Below are 23,095 nucleotides of genomic sequence, written 5' to 3' on the forward strand. Positions count from 1 at the left end.
TGTAAATAATTCGCGTTAGTATTTTGCAGCTGTGACTTTTTAAACTGATATTTCGGTAATTTTCACATCTGTCAATACCTGCTTTCTTTGGGATTGGAATTATTATATTCTTCTTGAAGGCTGATGGTATTTCGCCTGTCTTGTGCATCTTGCTCACCAGGTGGTAGAGTTTTGTCAGGACTGGCTCTCCCAAGGCCGTCAGTAGTTCTAATGGAATGTTGTCTATTCCCGGGGCCTTGTTTCGACTTAGGTCTTTCAGTGCTCTGTCAAACTCTTCACACAGTATCGTATCTCCCATTTCATCTTCATCTACATCCTCTTCCATTTCCATAATATTGTCCTCAAATACATCGCGCTTGTACAGACCCTCTATATACTCCTTCCACCTTTCTGCTTTCCCCTCTTCGCTTAGAACTGGGTTTCCATCTGAGCTCTTGATATTCATACAAGTGGCTCTCTTTTCTCCAAAAGTCTCTTTAATTCTCCTGTAGGCAGTATCTATCTTACCCCTTGTGATATGCACCTCTACATCCTTACATTTGTCCTCTAGCCATCCCTGCTTAGTCATTTTACACTTCCTGTCGATCTCATTTTTGAGACATTTGTATTCCTTTTTGCCTGCTTCATTTACTACATTTTTATATTTTCTCCTTTCGTCAATTAAATTCAATATTTCTTCTGTTACCCAAGGATTTCTACCAGTCCTTGTCTTTTTGCCTACTTTATCCTCTGCTGCCTTCACTACTTCAGCCCTCAGAGCTACCCATTCATCTTCTACTGTATTTCTTTCCCCCATTCCTGTCAATTGTTCCCTTATGCTGTCCCTGAAACTCTGTACAACCTCTGGTTTAGTCAGTTTATCCAGGTCCCGTCTCCTTAAATTCCTAGGCAGTAAAGACTGCAGATTTTCTGAAGAGTTCTTGTTCTGCTGGTTACAAATAATCCCATCCAGTATTAATTGCGAGAATTTTTTTAAGAGGGACAGGATATTAAACCAGCCGACTGGGAGCAGGAGAGGCACCACAGGACATTTTAATTTCCACTGGCATGAATATAGTTTAATGGCACCCATTACAAAATATACACGTTTGAATTCCACAGAGTGAAATACAGAGACGTGCGATGAAAAAACGCTGTGTGAAGAGGCGTGGCACTGCACTTCGGCATGCTTAAGACCAAATAACATGTCCTACGTTCCCTCGAATATATATATTTTATGTATCAGACTCTTCAGAAAGATGTGTGCTACAAAATGAAGATATTTTTGAAAAGTTGATTTTTTTTTTTTTAATTTTTGGCATCCTACCTCAAACACTCGAGGGAGGCGGAGCGCCAATATCTACTATTATACTGGTTCAGAAATAGCGTAGATCTGGACCTGATGGACAGTGCAGTCTGAGTTTTAGTGGGGAAGGTGGTGGCCTCCACATGACCCGTGTTTACATTAAGTGATTTTGCTGTTTCATCTTCGTTTATTGCTCTCATGTTAAAAAGAAAGAAAAAAAAGATGATTTCTGTGGCCGGGAGTGAATTAAATTACATTCACATAATTACGGAAGGCTAAAATATGTTATTAGTTTCAGATTTTATTTTGTTTCCACCTATCTAACAGTCAAGAGTTAATCACCTTGAAGAACAATGAAGTTATTTTTGTCGGTTTGTTAAAGAAATTTGAATTTTATTAATCTTTTCTGCTGAGGCAGCCAATTTATTTGAAACGAAGTTTTTAATTCCACACTACTGGCTAATTTCAACTGTTCGCTGCATTTCAAGTTCGCATTTTCATGTTCTAGCATGTATGGCATTATGCCATAATAAAGAACCAAACATGAGATAATATGGTACTGGTACTCCAAGAAAATTTACATCTGAATCTGGACATACGAATGTGCACTTTAAACTGAATTATGCCTTTTAGTATGGTTCACAAAATTCCCTTGCTCTTGGAGTATCCTCTAATGTCTTGTTTCTTATATAACATAATGTAAAGTCTTTTAATGTTTTATACGTACGAATGTACGGGCTTCCTGCATCATCGTAGCTGTGCAAGCTTGGCGACGCCTGTCATCTGACCCAAGTGCTGAAACGAATCTATTTCTAATAAGTCGCAGGAAAATATTCTGAATGGTTGTTGGAAAAATTTTACTTTCAAGTAAAGTAAATTTCCTTTTACACAAGATGAACTCTGTGCGCGAATGTCTGATGAATTTCATAAATCACTGAGCGTTTTACTCTCATTCAAAAATCAAATCTTTTAGGACGACCATTTCAGATATTTTCGAGCCCAGACCGACATTTATGTCGTCGTCAAAAATTTTACTGGCACATTTGTGTGATGTATCTTAAAGTGTAACTTGCGCAAAAGAGATCAACATTATGTGTGAAAGCTGAACTTCCCTTGCAGCTTAATAATCTTAGAGACTATGTATATTAATTTAAATCATTACTTTTTCCTATTTGTGTGTTTTCACTACTTAACAGTGATGATGTTATTGGCTGACTAAATCATGTGTCCTATGCTCTGAATATCCTCTGCCATCGGCTGTCAAGATTGCTTAACATGAGCTATGACTGGCTTACAAAACTGCATCGCAATCTCGATTTCAATCCTTTGGAAAGTAACATGCAGTGTTTGGTGGAATTCGAATTTATACTTTCCTAATATGAAAATATATAGTGTACATGTTGCTGCACATCAGACATCTTTCCAAAACGTGATTTTTCCCCTGAGTTTCGTTTTCTAAAGTGCCGGTAAATTCTACGCCGGTGTATAAAACCACAACTATTGAAAGGATTGAGATGTTTCACAGTTCCGAGGAAAAGTATATGTTCCTTAACACGGAAAAAGTGTATTTTCATCCGGGAGAAACTGTATTTTTAACTGGGAAATCCGGGAAAATTCCGGGAATTTTTTTCCTCGGCCATGTATACACCCTGTAAAATGCACCCAGCCGAATCAGATACCTTACATAATGCTATATAGACTGCCTCAAAAAAGAATTCATCCAGAAGCTTGTAAAGTTTTCACTCTTGTCTGTGTGCCTTTCAACAACACAAGAAATTATTACCTTTACTCTTTAAGTTATTCACATTTGACCCGGACTTTCCGTTATCACAATTCCACAATTGTGTTCTTCAGTTTTTTTGGTTACATACAAGATTAAATGCATCGTGAATGTTGCCATATTGCAGTATCATCGAAAATATTAGTCAAGATATTGCTCCATGACGTGTTTTCTAAATTGAATCATTACTTTTTTATTACAGTAATAATGGAAGAATATGAAAGGGCAGCCATTCTAGCAGAAAAATACTGTGATTTTCAAATCTTAATTGAAATTTGTGAATCAACAGAAAATCAAGAACGTCTGGAACAATATACGAAGAAATTTGCAGACCAGGTATGATAGTACATAATTTAAAACTAATAAATGTATGATGATAACAACTAACTGAACTAAATTCACAATTTTTTTTTTGTTTAGAATTTCTCCCATTTCCTTTTTAATTGGTACATCCGTGAGAATAAACAAGGCAAATTGCTGGAATACTTCAAGATGCGCAAGCTGTCCCCTGACCAGCAGCATTCATTGACAGAATTTTTGACGAAGTATCCTCATTTGTCATGGATAGCTAGTGTTTTTAGTAATGAATTCAATGATGCCAGCCAAACATTACATCATCTTGCAAAGGAAGAAACTGAACTTCTCTGCAGAAAAAAGGTATCATACATAAAGCAGTACATGTATTCAGTTGGTTTAATGAGAGACACAGCATTATCTGACGTATTTAGTATGTTTATTTGATTTAAATATTTAATATAGAACTGCTTTATTGGAGATCATTATTATATAATTTGCACATTTAGTTCCTCGCTATTGCATTTCTAAATTTTCGAGTGTTTTTAGAATACTTCCACTTTTCTCTCACAATAATTTTTTCACTACCAATAACTATAACATTCTTAAAAGTTAGAGGCTTTTACAAACTATGATAAAATTATGGTGTAGTTTTACATAGATGTTTATGAAAAATAAATACAAACTTGGTTTCTTCAAAGTACGAACTGTATTATGTAGCAGCTGCTGTTATGTAAGGACAGTGAGGAAATGTGCCTATATCACCTGACAGTTGTCAAAGTGAGTGACAACCAGTCTTTCTGTGGAATTTAGCAAGTTTAAGCTTTGAATCAATTAACTTTTAGTTTTTAGATGATTGTCTCACTGGAGACACTACATTTTCAACAAAAATTTATGAATTAGAGATAACAGAAGAGCATTGGTGTTGACACACTATCTTGCCAGGTGTAAACAAAATTTGTGCTTTCTACAAATTTTGGCAATAGTATCCTCATTCAGACAATCGTCCCCATAATTTCAGTGTACATCTGACTGAAATTATATTTTTGAGAGCTCAGCATTGTTGTGCATGAAGTATTCTGTAGTAAATGAATTATTCTGATTTACAGTTGTGAATTATACAAATTTTGATTGTTTGAAAAATCATTTCTCCTTAAATTCAGTGTTGATAGTTACATGATTAGTGTAATATTTACACCTTTCTCCACTTACTGATCAGCTCGTTCTAAGGAAGTTTTTAAAAGTTTACTACTGCTATGGCATAATATTGTATTCAGCATGTATTATAACTGTCACATTGTGTTCCAGTTAGTTGTTCCTTTCAACAGCTTTGTAAGTTATCTGTGTTGTAAATAACTTCCCTCTATTTTTGAGTTTGCTACAAGTATCTGTTAGTGTGCATTATCTCTACGAAACAAGACTTCTCTGTTTACATGTCTTCAGAGAGTTGACTTCCAAAATCTATCAGTCGTTGTAACCATTGTCCTTGAATACTTTCCATAAATGGCTCAGTTCTTTCATTTCCGTGCCTGAAATGCCTTCTTCTCAGTCCACCAAGTTCCCCAGAACAGAATGTTTGTGCAGTGGGTGGTGATAGCTGCATGCTACACAAATCTCTGAACAGAAGAAAGATCAGCCATCCACAACCTAAAGACAGACACTCGTTTAATCATCCTCCTTGCAGACAGAGATTCCATCATTGTCATGATAAATGGCAGTGATTATTAGATAGAAAACATGTGCCAAATGTTGAATCCTCCACAAAAAAGCCCTGCCATAGTGATCCCATTCAAGAAGTCCAGTATAATGTCCAAACCCTACTTGAATCCTAAGGCATATCGCAGAATCGTTCTCATGAATCCAGTCAGACTTCCCGCACCATATCCTAACACACCCCTTATTCTCTCGTCATCCCTAGATCCAGCTGCAAAGCCCCCAACCCTAAAATCACCCAGAATTGTCCTGTTCTGGAACAACTGAGCTGTGTCTACTGGCAGGGATTCAACTACCTACAATGACCCAGGTGCAAACTGCACCACAGAAGTAAAAGAGAAAAACAAATGTATATCTAGTATTCCATACATAGACAATGTGTCACAGAAGATTGCAAATATTTTCAAAAATCACAAAGTAAAAATTGGGTTTTCTACATCTAATAAACTACAACAAAAACTAATACATAAAATAAAGTGTAATCATGATCCATATTCAGACTCTGGAATATACAAGGTAACATTCCAGGAATGCTCCATGTTCTACCTAGGACAAACAGGCCGAAATTTCAACACCAGGTACACAGAGCACACTAAAGCCTACACACACAACAAACACACTATGTCAGCAATAGCAACACACATACGTAATACAGGACACCCACTTGGAAAAATAGAGCAAAATGTCAAAGTACTCCATCGACTAATTAAAGGACATAAACTGGATTTGCTAGAACTAGAGATGTATTCACATTACAGAAAATATGAAGGTAAAATATTAAATGAAAAACTTGAAAGTGAATCAGTGAATTTCTTCAGATGTTTTGATAGTATACTTAAATAAAAATATTAAAACATAGAAATAAGCACAATTGTAAAATGGATGTAAGTAATTTGAGCCAAACTGTTAAGATAAATGACCTCTGTTCAAAAGCATATCATAATGTGTGGATGATGTACAATGTTATCTCTGTGGACTACCTGTAAGAAGATCTTTGTAACTATCTTGTTTATATAAGACATTTTTGATGTGTAAAGTGTACAAGTTGTGTGTGATGTTTAGTGTGTGTGAGACTCTGCACAAATGTACAAATTCTTCTAAATTTAGCCACTAACTTCACCAAAACAATCGATACCCAACCAAAAAATCACGCATTTCTTATATACTGTAGTAAAAGTCGACGAAATGAAGCGCACACACACACACACACACACACACACACACACACACACACACATTGACAACATCAATAGAAATGGCTTAATACACACAAAAAACGCACTTGAAAATGGGAATCATTTCCTGAAATGTGTCGTGCGAAAAGTACAATAAATAAATAAAAATCGTGACTGGTAGCAGAAGATTTATTTATAAACAAATCTATTGTTTTCACAGTCGCAGGCTTTCAAAATCCATCTATAATGGATCAAGAACCAGACATTTGTCCCAGCCAAATCCAGCAAGCTGTAAAATGTGTGATCAGGCCAATTTCTTGATGGTGCGTTGACAGGGTATTTGCAAGCTATTTGGTGTACCATATCCACTCCATATGTAGAGCCATTAGAAAATGTAACTATATCTGGCTTCTTTTTCAACTCCAGTTTTAACGTAAGGATGCATAGTGCTGAGAATTGGGACATTTTGTTGCTCTTTCCCTGGTAAACTGTAAGTGTGATATTTCTTGGTACTGACTGGAATTTCCTTGTGAGATCAAACTATGGTGCCCACTAGACTTGTAGCATTTGCTTTCAAGGTTTCAGAGAGAGCAAAGGAGGTGAAAAAATTGTCACATGTGACATGTTTTCCTTTATTGAGGTAAGGTTGCATCTGTTTCTTCACAACAAAATCACCAAGGCGCTCATTAATCGGCCTAGTGCCATCCTTTCTTAGATAAGAGAAAGTATTCACACTATATTTGGAGTCTGTATCTGTTGCCATCCAGTACTTTTGAACCTATTTGTCTGGTTTTCAGACCATGAACTGTGTGCACCTGCAACGGCACTTTAAAGGAAAAAGCTGTTCATCAATTGTTATATGAACTCGTACCAGGTTTCTTTTCTTTCAGTCGTTCTGATCTTGTGGATCTAATGTTAAATCTGAAATAATGCATGATCTCTCTAAATCAGTTATGAGCATTTGTTGACTTCACAAAATTATTTCCCCACACCGTTGACCGCAATGTGTCTAGTTCTAAGCTCTTCACTCCTATAGCACTACGGACATACAATATAGCTATAACAGCTTCCAGTTCAAAGTTCATAGTCCAATCATCTGTACCCAATACTTGACATGCTTCAGTCTCAGTGCATTTTACAGTGTGATTTAAAATTTTGTCCGTGATCATAAGATGCCAAGCACTGTAATAGGTCTCACTAATGTTTTGGTTTGCACATGGAGATGGTCCTGTATAGTCTTTGAAAATATTCTGTTGTCCACATCTGCCAGCTGAACAGTCATCTGTAACTCCCACTTTTCAGGTCTTCCATCTGGTGCTACAATATCTCTGTCTGAAGGTAATTGAAATAGTCCACAACCCTGGTCATTTCGTTGACCACAATGTCCTCATCAGTATTCAGTAGAACATCGTGACAACTATAATCATCTTCTGATGAAAAGTCTAGAACGACAGGTGGTGGTAATTCTTTCTCAGATGAAGAATCCAGTGGCTGGCCCTCAGATTCATGATCCAAAATCTCATTCAGCGCACTTATAATGTCCTCTTCTGTACATAGATGTTTGGTCGTAATAAATTTCTATGTTTATTTACACAGTTAGAATGAACAGCAAAAACCGTATTTCGCGAGATAAAGCGTTGGCTGCGCAGTAGTTCCATACATGGTCAGACATGTTGTAACCTGCTCTCCCACTCCTCCCCTGCTGGAAAACAGAAATATCAGGCAGAGAGATGAAAGAGAGTTCTGCAACTACTGACCAAACACAGCCTAACAATAAACATGAAGCTACACGAAAAATGCGATTGTTATAGCGGCTGCAGCAGAGGTGTCAGAACTGACCTGTCCGCCATTCTAGGTGAATCTTCATATTTCTCTTCTAAGGTTTTTCCACAAAATGTAAAATTAAGCATTGCGAATTACCTTATTTCATAAGAGGTCAAAGAAATTCAGCACTCTAGGTAATAATGCAAAAGAATGACAAACAAAACTATTAAGAAGTGGGTCACGAGTGACCCAGGTGCACTTCTAAAGTTAAGCACGTTCTTGCTGTCGATAGTGCCACTATTCCTTTTCAAGAATACATGTCATTCCACAAATTAATTGCCATGATAGTGGAGTCGTTCCTTTGACTACATTCTCACTCACACACTAGTGATAACTCTACTTCTCATACATTTAATGGGCCTCAGAATTTATTTAGCTGCTTGGCTTTGATAGTTCCCATCCTTGTTTTGTGACATTGAACACACAAATATGATGACCCGAGACACAAAAATCATTATTTCTCCTAGTTATAATTTTATTGCAGATTCCATTTCGTTGTAATGAAAATAAGTCCATATTCAAAGTCATTTGGTTTTTGGAATGGTGGATAATGTGAGCACATTTTTGGCATTTTATCACGACAGAAAATTGGCGTTTATTTTGCTTTTATGATATGATTTTAATGTTTTTGTGTTTTAGATCTATCAGTTGCCTGTAATACATGACCCTATTTAATTTTTTCCCCTCAGTCTATGCTGTCACTTTCAAAACTTGCACATTTGGCAGCTGGTAGGCAAACCACAGAAGAAAACAAGGAATTAAGATCAATTGATGATGACTTGACTTTAATTGCGCATCAAGAAGATTTACCAGAAACAGTTTTCACTGCCCTGGGATTTGATTACAAAAAGCAGAAAGTTCTTACTCCAGCTGAAATTATAAGGGTGAGTAATTATTATTGTTATGAGATGTTTCACTAGACCATTCCCCTTACCTTGTGTTTTATTAGTCTATTTTGGACATCCATAAATAGCAGTTCACTATAATGCTAAATCTGTATTAGTAGATGAACTTAGTATAGTTGATTTATGGGCTTATCTCCTGTGACCTGTCATTTTTATGGTGACTATCAATAATTTGGTGCCTTGTGTAGCACACCATCATCTTTAATAAACTACAGGAAAGTCCGTGGTGGAATACAAACAGCAGAAGAGTTAAAGGCAACCAACAATTCACCATATAGTTGACACATTGAGTGATTGCAATGTTTCAGTCTTGTTTGTGTGTCTGTCAGCTCCTCAGTGCCTCAGCTAAACATTGAGTGGTTAGCTTTATCAAAGCCATTGTTTACTTTCTGTCATCTGTTATATTGGTGATTCAATTTTATTTAACAAACATCACAACATTTCTGATCTGTATGAAATAACTTTTAATCGATTGACCATGTGTAGAATTAGTTTGTAGCAAATAAGTTCCTTTGTAATACAGGCAAAAAGATTGACTGTTTCTATTACTTATCTCGAAGCATACAGAAAGTAAATGTGACAAAAGTTTATGAATATTGGAGAAAAAGATAATAATTCAATTACATTTACTAGAGGATCTCATGGGCTTCGTACCAAATGTTGAAGCTGATAGATATTCTTACAAGCTGTTATTTTTTGACATTTTTGGTCTTTTCCGGCAAAAGAAGAAACACACCTGCACACACACACGCACCTACCTTTGTGATACCAGCCTGGCAAATAAAGAACAGTTGCTAACATATTTTATCCTACAAATATAAAAGCAGTTATATCATTTGTAACCTCTGCACAATTTAGCCTTTGTTCATTGGTAAGATGAAAGTGCAGTTCATCTCAGAAAAAGACGACAGCTCATATGCCCTCCTTTGAATGTTTATGGTCCTGTATTTTATTTTGCTCCAAAAGTTTCCTTGAGAAATTTCTGTAAACAGTTTTCATCGGGTTAACTAAGAATATACACTATGTGATCAATACTATTCGGGCACCTGGCTGAAAATGACTTAAAAGTTCGTGGCGCCCTCCATCGGAAATGCTGGAATTCAGTATGGTGTGGGCCCACCCTTAGCCTTGATGACAGCTTCCACTCTTGCAGGCATACATTCAGTCAGGTGCTGGAAGGTTTCTTGGGGAATGGCAGCCCATTCTTCACGGAGTGCTGCACTGGGGAGAGGTATCGATGTCGGTCAGTGGCGCCTGGTACAAAGTCAGCGTTCCAAAACATCCCAAAGGTGTTCTATAGGATTCAGGTCAGGACTGTGTGATGGCCAATGCATTACAGGGATGTTGTTGTTGCGTAAACACTCTGCCACAGGCCATGCATTATGAACAGGTGCTCGATTGTATTGAAAGATGCAATTGCTATCCCCGAATTGCTCTTAATCAGTAGGAAGCAAGAAGGTACTTAAAACATCAGTATAGGCCTGTGCTGTGATAGCCATGCAAAACAACAGGGGGGTATCTGAAATCTCGCGTACAGACGTATGACGCAAGTGACACCCAATCACCTGACCATGTTCGTAGTCCATGAGTTCCGCAGAGTGCACCATTCTGCACTCTCACGATGTCTACTGACTACTGAAGTTGCTGATGTGGAGTACGTGACAGCACAAAGCACCCAATATGAAAAACGTATGTTTTTGGGGGTGTCCGGATACTTTTGGTCGCATAGTGTACCACAGCGTCATACATAAGGACCGGAAAAATTTGCATTTTGTGATAAATGCAAAATAGATGGAAATTCTGCCTTGAAGTGCAAAAATGCAAAAATACTTAATAGATGCTATTTCTTAGCGAATTGTATCCAGATGAACTATATTATCAGTGTTAATTTGAAATAGCCTTATTTTCTGTGTATAAATATTGAACGTGTAACCAGTTCTCAGTTATTGGTATTGTCTTGGCGAAACCCAGTTTAGAAAGGTAATATGCGTAAGAATCTGTTTGCAGTATAAAATATTTATGAACATGGCGACGATATCAATGCAACCAATTATTGGTGCCATGCCAGTTGTGAGCAATGGAATAATGTACTTAAGGTACATGCCACATAATGCAACTCACTACTCATGTGTGGAACCTAGCATTTTATAACAGAGAAACACGTATGTTTCTTTAACTAAAGCTTAATAGACTGTATAATGTGGACACTTTAAACATGGTGAATTAGGTGATGGATGTTTTGAACTTTGATTGCATAGAATACCATTATGGGGTGAGCCTGAATTATTTCGTTAACAATGCTCTGTTAATTTCAACAAGCGATTGCACGGAAGCTGTGTCCCCCCCCATGCTTTGTGTTGTATGTTGATCGTTGTTTTGCTATTCTGAAATAAGTGAAGTGACTAATCCTGGCCCATCACAGATCTCGATTACATCCTTACCACACCAGAAGGGATCGACAATCCCTGTGACAGTGTATCAGTTCTGCTGTAGGCTGCTGCCCAGTGAAAGGAAATGGGACTTGTTTCCCCATACCGTTCCCCTCCCCATTGGTGGTCCAAATTCTAGCTTGTTTACACTTATGGCCATCTATCACTAAGCCAATAGTGCCTGTACTCTGCACTATAGCGATTGGAAAACAAAATCTGTAACATTTTTCGCTTGTGCTGAAATTCTTCCCTCAGTGTTAAAATAGTGTTCATACGTTCAGTTCTACTCCTACGCTAAGGGCCTTGTTAGTTTTATCTGAAGCATCGTCCAACATGGGTCGCACAGAGTATGAATGCCCACGAAAGTCGACATTAATAGTCTGCAGATTTTGTAATCATCGAATCGGACAGGAAAAGAAAAATAATGTCCAGAAACACCTTAAATCGGAGACACATTCAGTTCACTGGTGAATACTACTGCTGCTTTTCCATGGAACAATCATTTTTGAATGCTTGAATACAGCAAAACGATGAAAATAAAGACCGTTTTGGAAGAAAAAGATGAAAAAAATGTAGCATAACAAACTTTTAAATTTGTGTGTCTGATCATTTGCGAACAAAAAAAGATGCAAATTTTGTCAAAAATAGATGCTACATTTTCTGGTCCCTAATGATACACATCACTGCATCATGAAAATACAGTTATATTTGCATCACAGTCTCATTCTTCCAATATGAGTAATAATAATATGTTAGAGTGACAAGTACCTTGTGGGACGTGTTGTTATTTTTGCAGATTAAAGATGTACAAGTGTCTGATAGATCCATCATGTCAGTAGATTTTTTTTAAACTGAACATTCTGTAGAAAGTGTGAAATTCCATCAAATCTAAGATATCTATAAATACTTCAGTCAGTTACCATCATGTTTCATTTATACCGAACATACATTCTTGCCACAGAATTTTGTAATACTAATATTTGTTCAGAACTGTGTTATCCTTTTTGAGATTTGATGTATAAAAAAATATTGTCATTGACAAATAGGAAAACAGTGATCAAGTTTAAAAGTAAACAAGTTGTGTTACACATAAGAAAGAGGATGGATGAACAATGATTGATTGCAGCTAGAAAAGGTTTTTGATGGCTTCATAATTTTATGACCTTTCATAAGTAAATTTTCTGATTTTTGTTTTGCTTTCTAAGAAGCCTTTTTTCATTTCAGTTGTACATAAGTGAAGAGAATCATATGATACAAGAATATGACTTTAAAAAGGCCCTGGACTTACTTGATTACATTACTGATGAATTTGAAAAGAGTGAATTAAGGTAAATATTTCTCTTGCATAACTAACTTTACTTTTTCTTGCAATTATATAGTGTTAGCACAGTCAATATTAGGTGTGTTTGAATAGAAATATTGAAGTGTGTAGCTACATTCATATATTAAGTTATATATTATGTATTAATGGATCTTCTGATACTTCGTATTGGTATACATAAATCTCTTAGATGCTTCATACCAACTACACCGCCGGCCGAAGTGGCCGTGCGGTTAAAGGCGCTGCAGTCTGGAACCACAAGACCGCTACGGTCGCAGGGTCGAATCCTGCCTCGGGCATGGATGTTTGTGATGTCCTTAGGTTAGTTAGGTTTAACTAGTTCTAAGTTCTAGGGGACTAATGACCTTAGCAGTTGAGTCCCATAGTGCTCAGAGCCATTTGAACCATTTTTGAACCAACTACACCAAAAATTATTGTTTCAAAACATAATAAGATGGCAAAAAGAGACTACATTCCCTTTGCATTGTAGAGTTCACTTCTAGTAACCAGCACTTGCTTCTGCCCATCACTTTGACAAGTGTGAAGTGCTTTATTGTTGTGTATTTAGTATGGGAAGTATCAAGCATAAACAGAGTGGATACCGGAGCAGATTTGTTCGTCATATTGATACAGCATTCGATTCTGAGATGCATCAATGAATTCATGAGAAACTTAATCTTATTTAAAGTGATACTGTAGTTCTTGCACCAAATTGGCCTATTTCGAATGCTATCTATTGAAAGCATGGGAGAACTTGATGGTTGCTAATGCCATTGCCAACAAATTTTCACACTTGGGTGTTGAGTTACTGGTGTGTTTATTTCTGATGCAGAGCACAGCTAAAGGAATTCGTAAGCACGTATACCATCACGATTAAAATTTTATTGGAAAGATTAGAAATTTGTTATTGTTATATTAAGTTAAAAGTAATTGCACAATGAGTTTATCCCTAATCATCACAAAAGTCCCTAATCATCACAAAAGGCTTGAAACATATTGTATCAGCATGCAGTTTAAGGCATTTGCAGGTTTAATGGGGAACAGCCATGAAAGTATGGAAATATGTTGATTGGGAAAGACTTCATAGAAACCTAATTAAGAAATTATCTGACACCACATAGTAGTCAATCAAGATATGCATTCAGGAAAAGAAAATTGTGGAAACTGGTGAAGAAACAAAAATTTAGTTGTGGTCTTCAGTCCAAAGACTGGTGTGATGCAACTTTCCATCCTGTGCAAGACTCTCCATCTTTGTATAACTGCAACCTATGTCCTTTTGAATCTGCTTTTAGTATTCATCTCTTGGTCTCCCTCTACGATCTTTACCCCCCCCCCCCCCCACACACACACACACACACTCTTCCCTCCAGTCCTTGATGTTTCAAATATATCTTATCAACCTATCCCTTCCTTTAGTCAGTCTGTGTCACAAATTTCTTTTCTCCCCAATTCTATTGAGTACCTCCTCGTTAGTTACATGATCTACCCATCTAATCTTGAACATTCTTCTGTAGCACCTCATTTCAAAAGTTCTATTACTGAAAGTTAACAAATCCGTAATTGTATTATTTTACTGGCAGATCTAAGACAGAGAAATGATATTGGTCAATCTATAATGTTTCTCCCGGTTGATTTCTAATTGATGAACAAATCCCAAACTCCTGTCATTGATTGTATCTTAGAATCTAGTCGGAGATGTTTTTTTAGCTAAGTAGCATTGCTATATCCAGTGTGGGTATCAAGGTCAACATAAAACTTCTAAATCGGATTGAAAATAAGATGCTCCACAGGAAATTTACTTGGAATAGCACCTAGAAATTTTACTAATTGTTGTACTGTGGATTGTCAGATTTTGAAAAAGGGAAGTGAATTTAAATATATCATGTAGCCATAAAATCCTATATTTTGGGAAGACCATTGTAATACACTAGATAAGTCAGAAATCAGAATGTATTCACAAAGAATTACCATGAAGTTGCCCAAATCCCAGTTCGAGAAGTGAAATTTTTGGGCCCTATTGTAAATACAAAAGGATTTATGCCAGATCCATGTCAATTAGAAGCAATATGATTATATCCTGAACTTACAAATAAGAAACAATTAAAATCCTACTTATGAGTGATAGGCTTTTACAGAAAGTTTTTAGCAAAATCAATATTAAATAATATTGACACTCTTGAAACAAAATACGCGGTGGAAATGGACTTGAGATTGTAAAACGGAGGTTGAGGCCATCAGTGAAAGTTAAGCAAAATCACCTTACTGTCCCATCCAGAATGCAAATATCCATTTCATTTAGCATCAGATACCAGACTATGGTCTTAGATGCCAGGTTTTTCAACTGATAGAATGATGCTAATAATAGCACAGAGCACTGGCAAACTGAATTCACTAGTACAATACTAACCCATCATGAGAGTAATTACGGGATTACTTAAATGGAAGCATGTGCAGTATTATAGTCACTAAATCGTTAAAAGTACTTAATCAGAAAATGAAACCATCGTAACCAAATTAAATTATTGTGCGAATAGTGCCCACTGAGTAAGTCTACTGTGTACCTGTCTACTCCACAAGAGAAAAGATAATGCACTGTGACTTACATGTACCCAGGTCATAATTCATCATCTTTTCTCGTTTGGAGTAGATAGGTACACAGTAGACTTACTCAGTGGTCACTGTTCTTACAAGAATTTAATTTTTCTCAGACACTGGAAACTCCAAGATAGAATGTATAACAATATTGGCCTTCTGGCCGAAAGCTATATTTGTGACAGTCTGTTTGTTGTGCCTATCTGCAACACATCATCTCAGCTATATGGTGAGTAGCAACTTTTCGTTTCACAATTTAATTTTTCAGTAGTATACGTAGAAGGACAAAACAGTGTAGTGCTTGATGCCTTATCTTAGCTACCATTACGTTTCCAAACAAATCAAGATTTGAAAGAAAGAGGTCATTTTGCTATTTACATCTTAAAAATTAATAGATATGAAATAGTTGTCAAAGATTATGCAATAATTTAACTCATTTACAAGAGATGATGATTTATTAAATGATAGTATAGATAATGTAATGTAATTGATGAAAATGATCACTCAAAGCCACATAAAGAAATATTATTCCATAAGAATAATAGATTGAATAGGTGGTCACTCTGTGTACCCACAAATAGTATTGAATTCTTAACATGCAATGTACATTTGGACTTTTTGGATATAAAAAGTGTGTTCTACATACGATTGAGTGTTAGTATTTTAAGAATATTTTTAGGACAACAAAGAAAATACTGAGAACTTGTAGCTTAGGTCAAAAAGTTAAAGTATTTACTATAAGCAAAAACACTGTATTTTATCCAATAGTATCCGAATATCTCTAGGATCTGGTGGCCTGAAATTTTGTGGTCCATTGCCTCATCGCCAAGTTAGAATGTTGGTCAAAACTAGTAAAATTCTGTTGTGTAAGAAGGGCTAATGCCGATATTATAATATACAAACTAAGATACCATTATTTTAAAAATGCAGGTAAGCTTAAAACATTGTTATCAGACATTGTATCACAGTTTACTACAAAGAAATTTAAGGAATTTTAGTATAGAAAAATATAAACCTTATGTTAATCTCTAGATATCATCCAAAAGCAAACCTAATAGGAAGTGTTAGGTGTGAACTGGATCTGCTTTGTGGAACATAATGTACCAATAGATCTACTGAGTGGGTACAGATGGTTGACGATTTTGAGAAAGTACTGAATGAAGTGCTTCATTCAGGTTAAAAAAAAAAAAGCTAGCTTCAGCAGACGTTTTAGGGTGGTGCCCTGAGGGAGAATCACTCTTGAAATAGGTAGACTGACCTATGAATGAAACTGATAGTGAATTACAAAAAGCTGACAGTAAAGTGTGTTTAATCAAATGAAGGGAAGAGGGGAACATATGTCAGTATTGTACCAAGTGGCAGATTTAATCCTTCTGAAAAGTTGCAAACATAGTATCAGGAGAGAAAAATTAGCTGTAATGAGAAACCTATTGTTGTTGTCAGTTGAGCCCGTATTTTTAGATTATAGCCCTTTATAGGTCTAAACAAACTATTTTAGGCTTTATGGAGCTCTAATGAAAAATATAATGAAAACTGGTACTAACACAAAATTTATTGTAATTTTGGAGCAGTTATTGTAGTACTTTTGGAAAAAAAGCAGTTAACTATTCCTTATATTGACACTTGAAAAAATGCATATATATTTTTATAATATTTTTGTGAAAAGTCTTTTACTGAAAAATTCTTTTCACCTGACACAATATAAAAACCACATTCAGTTGTGTACATAAGTATGACCACAATATGTGGCCTAATGCTACAACTAACAAGAAATTTTTCATAACATATATAAGGTTTGTAAAGTGAAACGTCTTCTGTTATCTCTCAGTGAATTTTTTAAGGTGGGGAAGTTCTCTATACAGTACAATAGGTCAGTGGTGCATATTTAGGTGCACTGGCTCATGCCCCCGCCCCCTCCTCCCCCCAATACAGTTGACTTTGAATTTTTCCCCTTGTATAGTGGCAGACATTTTCTCCTTATCTTCAAAGCCAGGATTCCTCAAAAGAATATTCCTTAATTTATTGATGCATGCTGTAGCTTTAGGTGTTGAATCGCAACATGTAGATATTGGAAGAGAGCTCTTACAAATGCCAATAACGCAACATTGTTGTTATTCTTAAGGTCTGTCTTAAATTTTTCAAGGAAAGCTCATTTACTAGTCAAATATGTCTACTTCCTCTTTGACTTACTGATAATGTTTAGCACAATGTAAAGCTGCCAGGAGCCAGGTGTGCTGATATGTAAGTGTGGATCCAGGTGGAAGAAGAATGGTTGTTGCTGTTTTGTTAAAGGGGTGAATGTGGGTATGAGCTTTGAGAAATACTTTCTTAACAGAGAAAATTATATTGTTAAGCTCAGGAAAATTATTTCAGACTACCTCTGTTAGACAGTGTGCACTGTGGGTGCAATGGGTCATACTGGGATAGCATCCTTTCAGTCTTGCTCCACTTGTAACGTATTGGCAGCACAGTCAGTCACCAGCACCACAAAATTACTCTCCCCTATCTTCTCCTGGACATAGAATGTGTAGGGTATCCCTGACATTGCCGACTACAGTATTGTGATTCATCTTCTCCATGTATTAATACAGGAGTAGGTGGAGTGTCCATGGTGCAGTTTAATTTTCCCACCATAAAAATTGCTATAAATCTGCCACAACTGTCAGTGGTCTCATTGACTGGAAGCCAAATGGCCACTGATATCTGTGTATAAGCAATAGCCTTTTCATACACTTGTACAAATCATTTTTACGTGCTGATGATTCACTTGATATACTGCAGCCATTGATGCTCTCCAATAAGCTCTTAAAAGAAGTATTCTTTAGCACATTCCATGGCACATTAGCTGACACTAAAGCCTCACTCAAATCTAGGTGAAATCTGTCCACTTCACTATTTGTCCTACAGGAAATTAAAGGTTTGAGTCTGTTGTTTCTTCTCATAATCTGTGCTGCGGAATCTTTGTGTTGAAGGAAACATCTCTTTTTATCATGGTTTACCCAAAAGTAAAACAAACGAAAACTAAGAACAATGCAGTAACTAAAAAATGTGAAGAATGTGATTATGTAAAATGTCAACTTCAATTGAATTACATATGCATGACAGTAAACTGATTTTAAATTTTTATTTGGAAATCCAAGGGAACAAGACTGGTAAATAAAAAGAATAATAAACTAACAGGTGTTCACATACTTGTTTTTCACTGGCTCAGCAAAAACTTACTAGGCCATCAGTTATGAAATGGGAGTCTTCTCCAAGCTAGTGTCGGAAAAGGCCAATTTTTGATCATTTGCGTTTAGTCATGACAAAATTACATTTAAAGTGCAATACTCAGTACGACTCAACACAGCACACAACTTAACCTAACTACAAAAATAAAGAGACTAAAGCCTGGCTGATTTGTTCCTTTAATGGACCTCTCTGTTGTTGGCAAGCATTTAATAAAGACTCCCGGGCTTTTCCCAACAAAGTGGTGTGTGAACATGTTCTCAAAGGAACAATGCAGCGTCAGTGCATCATACACAGTGTTGATTTCAGTGCGGGCTGTATCTATTACACCTTTTGAACTATGAAAATAAGTAGACATAAAGTTCCCCCGATGCAGCTGCATATTGACACATTATCGAATCGCAAAGATTAGCAACATTGAGCCGTACACATTTTTGGTTTCAGTACATGGTATAAATTATTTAATATGTCTTATCTTAAAATGTGCAAGTATACATTATTGATTTCCCTTGGTATTAATGCAGAATTTTTTTTAACCCATATTTTTCTGCTTAAGTTCTCTTTAGCCCTACTTTTTCTGTGAAAATCTTATTTAGCCCCTTTTAAGCCCTTCAGTACAAATTAGCCCTTTTAGGTTCTATAAGGTTAAAATCGTCAACATCGACAGGCAAGTCACTGAAGTGGTATCAACTAAAAAGACTAGCAACAGGCGACCAGTCTACCTGCCAGTAGACCCTAGCCACACAACATTTCATTTCACCTGCAAATCAGAGCTCCGGTTATCAGGATGTCACACACCAAGTCAATGGTATTATCCACACAAATACTGGAAAAATAAAAGGATTGTTCAGTGCACAAAGTGTGTGACTTTGTATAGATAGGTAGGCTAAGTACAAAGATTAGAGGAAAAAAATAATAATTTCAAAATTTAGGGCACTGAAATGGCTTGATGCTAAAATATGATTGGTCACTGGGTGGCAGGGATAAACATACGGCATTAAAATGATTTAAGAAAGTATTCTTGAGAAACTTTTATAGACAACAATATATTTTTCTTATTAGCTGTAGGGAATTGTTATGCAACAAGGAAAAACTAATTAGAAAATCATAATGGGAAGAATGTAAATCGTAATTGGTTAGCCTTAAGTGAAGTGGAACTATAGATAAGAATAAATGTAAGTCCGTAGTGGTCTGAGAACCTTTTGGGCCCCAGCTAGGGATATAGCAACTGTTAGGATGTATTGCAATATGTTTTAGAATGTGAAGACTAGTGAAGATTCATAGCAATAATTAATATTTTGGTCTAGAAATCAGTTTCATTTTGCCCTTCGAGGGATGAGCAACAACTAAATGGTGCATATTAATGTAATGTAATGTGAAGGAGTGAGGACTCTTCGAGAGTCAGGGAGAGCCCTTCCCTTCCTTGCCTCAGTGAAGTGCCAATTTACTGGTAGTTATCGTGGTCTTTATTCTCTGTACAGGAAAACAATATTTTTCCCTGCTACAGAGAAATACCAGTTTTTTTGGTTGGAATTGTCTTATGAAGGAGAGCCAACAACAAAGGTAATGCTAGTTGTAGATTAAATGCTGAAGGAAATAAAACATTCTGTAAGAATGTTTCACAATGAGAAAATATGAAAAGTCACAGGCAAGCGCACATGTCTGCTTTCAGCTAGAAGGCCTCCTCCTGACATAGGAGGAAAAAAAATCCTCTCTCTCTCTCTCTCTCTCTCTCACACACACACACACACACACACACACACACACACACACACACACACACACAGAGAGAGAGAGAGAGAGAGAGAGAGAGAGAGAGAGAGAGAGAGAGAGAGAGAGGGGGGGGGGGGGGGGGGGGGGGAGTGTGTGTGTGTCTGTCCACTGAGGCCGAACTGCAAACAACTGTGCCTGCCTGATGGGAGAAGCAAACTGGATGGTGGGGATAAGGAGGAAGCTGGGGAAGGGAGTGGGAAGGATAGCAGGATAGGGGTGGTGAGGGTTGTAGTGCTGCTTGTGGGAGCATGCAGAGTCATGGTGGGGACAGGATAGGACTTGCAGATGCAGTCACAAGAAGACGGGCTCCAGACGGCTGTGTGGTACTGCCGAGAGGAAACATAATTGTGTTCGGCATATGCCTCTGGCACATCGTTCTGCATCTGCAACAGCAATTTGAGCTGCGAACTGTTACACAGTGGTTACTTCAAGGACAGCTCCAAGCTGGCTCTGTGATGTGCATTCCACTGATTCCAAACCATTGCCATTTGCAACTTCAGTGGTGTCAAGGAAGAGCTCATTGGAGGGCAGGGTGGAGATCTGTTGTGTTTTCTGATGAAAGCTGCTTCTATCTTGGTCCCAATGATGGCTGTATGTAAGTTAGGTGGAGGCCAGTTGAGGGCTTGCAACCAACCTGTCTTTGTGCGAGACACACTAGACCTTCACCTCGACTTACAATGTGTGGTGCAATTTTTTGTGATAGCAGGAACACACTACTGGTTATCCCATGCACACTGACTGCAATTTTGTACATCAATCTGGTGATATAACCTGTTGTGCTGCCATTCTTAAACGACAGTCCAGGGGGTGTTTTCTGACGGGATAACATTTGCATATATACTGCTGTTGTAACACAGTACGCTGTAAAGAGTGTCAACATGATGCCTTGGCCTGCTTGAGCCTCCAGATCTGGCTCCAATAAAGCACATATGGGACATTATCGGACGACGACTCCATCTTCCACAAAAAGCAGTAACCATTCCTGTATTGACTGACCAAGTGCAACAGGCATGGAGCTCCATGCCACAGACTGACATCTGGCATCTGTACAGCACAATGCATGCACATTTGCTTGGTTGCATTCAACTTTCTGGCAGTTACAATGATTATTAATGTACCAGCATTTCCCATTTGCAGTGGCTTATTTGTCACTTACATTAACCTATGATCTTTTAGTGTTCATCACTTAAATATGTTGCCTAGATAAATTATCCTGGAAATATTGTTAGTTAAAATTAATTATTTTTGGGTGTTGCGGCTATTTTTTATGTCAATGTAGTTGGTCATGATGACCAGAAAGGAGGTCAGAGGTTAGGAGCACAATCACAGCAAGACGATGGGGATTAGGGATGTTAGTGTAGAGAGCTAACACAGTAGTGACGAGCAGGGTGCTGTTTGGTAAAGGAACAGGAACTGTGGAGAGTCAGTAGAGGAAATGGTTGGTGTCTTTGATGTAGGAGGATAGGTTATGGGTAATGGGCTAAAGGTGTTGGTCCAAGGGCAAACTAGGTGGTTGGGCTTACAGACTTCAGGAAGCATGTCTAAGGGAAGAGTGCGAGGAGTGGTGGGGGTGGGGAGGTGAGGTAGAGAGAGAGAGAGGAGAGAGAGAGAGAGAGATGTTCTTTGGTGGGCCTAAGGAACTGAGGAGACACTGGAATTCTGTTGTATTTCCAGAATGGGGTCACTGTTGCACAGTTTGTAGATGTATGAATCTGACATCTGGCCATCACATCTGTAGTTATGAGTAGTCCCTTTCCAAATATACAAAGGATAACTGAGGCTTTTGCAGGCCAAAATTACTCTCTGAATTTTGTACAGAAGTCAACCTCCCTCGCCTTGTTTCTCTAGTCATCTACCACCTCCCACATTTCCACTGCAGCACTCCTCTCATTACTCAGTGATACATAGGACTGAACCAAATGAATCATGTTCACATTCTCTGCAAGGGTTCTGACTCCCTCTCTCTCTCTCTCTCTCTCTCTCTCTCTCTCTCTCTCTCTCTCTCTCTCGTTGTGTCCTGAAATGAGGAATATTCTACCCACTATCCTTTCCAACCCTCCACTGTGCTATTCTTCTTTGCACTAAACCCACACAATATCCTTATCCATCCATACTCCACACCTGCTCCCAACCCCTTACATCACGGCTCATATCCCTGTGACAGACGTAAATGCAGGACCTGTCCCATACATCCTCCAATTCCCTACTCCTGTCCAATCACAAGCGTCACCTATCCCATCAAAGGCAGGGCCATCTGTGAAAGCAGTCATGTAATCTACAAACTAAGTTGTAACCATTGTGCTGCATTCTCCATGGGCATGACCACCAACAATCTGCCTGTCCACATGAATGGCCACTGGCAAACTGGCTAATAGGCAGCTGGGCCATCCAGTTGCTGAAAATGCTGCCCAAAACAGTATACTTCACTTTAATAAACTGCTTCAGAGTCTGCACAATCTAGATGCTTTCTTTGAGCACCAGCTTTTCTCAATTGCACAGGTGAGAACTCTCCCTGCAATGTATCCTATGTTCCCGTATCCTCCCTGGCCTAAGCCCGCTATTCCCAGACTTTCACTCACCTGTCTCCTTCCCTGCCCCCATTCCAGCATTGCGCAACCTTGTATTTCACCAACTCACCCCCTAGTCCTTTTCCCCTTCTCTACATCTCTTGTTTTCTGCACCCATTTCCCAGCTTCCAATAACAGCACTACACCCTCCCCACCCCTATCCTGCTCTCCCTCCTCCTTCCTACCCCAGTCTCCTCCTTACCCTCACC

The 23,095-nt window shown here is 37.7% G+C and overlaps 1 protein-coding gene across 2 annotated transcripts in view; it reads left to right on the plus strand.

Annotated features, from left to right (window-relative positions):
• Positions 1-23,095, plus strand: part of LOC126192378 (nuclear pore complex protein Nup133) — a 127,509-nt gene that overhangs the window by 95,410 nt on the left and 9,004 nt on the right. For both annotated transcript variants that reach the window (XM_049932598.1, XM_049932599.1), the window contains exons 17-20: positions 3,268-3,401; positions 3,486-3,722; positions 8,761-8,955; positions 12,630-12,733. In XM_049932598.1, coding sequence (XP_049788555.1) covers positions 3,268-3,401; positions 3,486-3,722; positions 8,761-8,955; positions 12,630-12,733 — 670 coding nt within the window. The remainder of the gene's footprint in view (positions 1-3,267; positions 3,402-3,485; positions 3,723-8,760; positions 8,956-12,629; positions 12,734-23,095) is intronic.

This window comes from Schistocerca nitens, chromosome 1, assembly GCF_023898315.1.
Source record: "Schistocerca nitens isolate TAMUIC-IGC-003100 chromosome 1, iqSchNite1.1, whole genome shotgun sequence".
In the NCBI taxonomy this organism is placed as follows: domain Eukaryota; kingdom Metazoa; phylum Arthropoda; class Insecta; order Orthoptera; family Acrididae; genus Schistocerca; species Schistocerca nitens.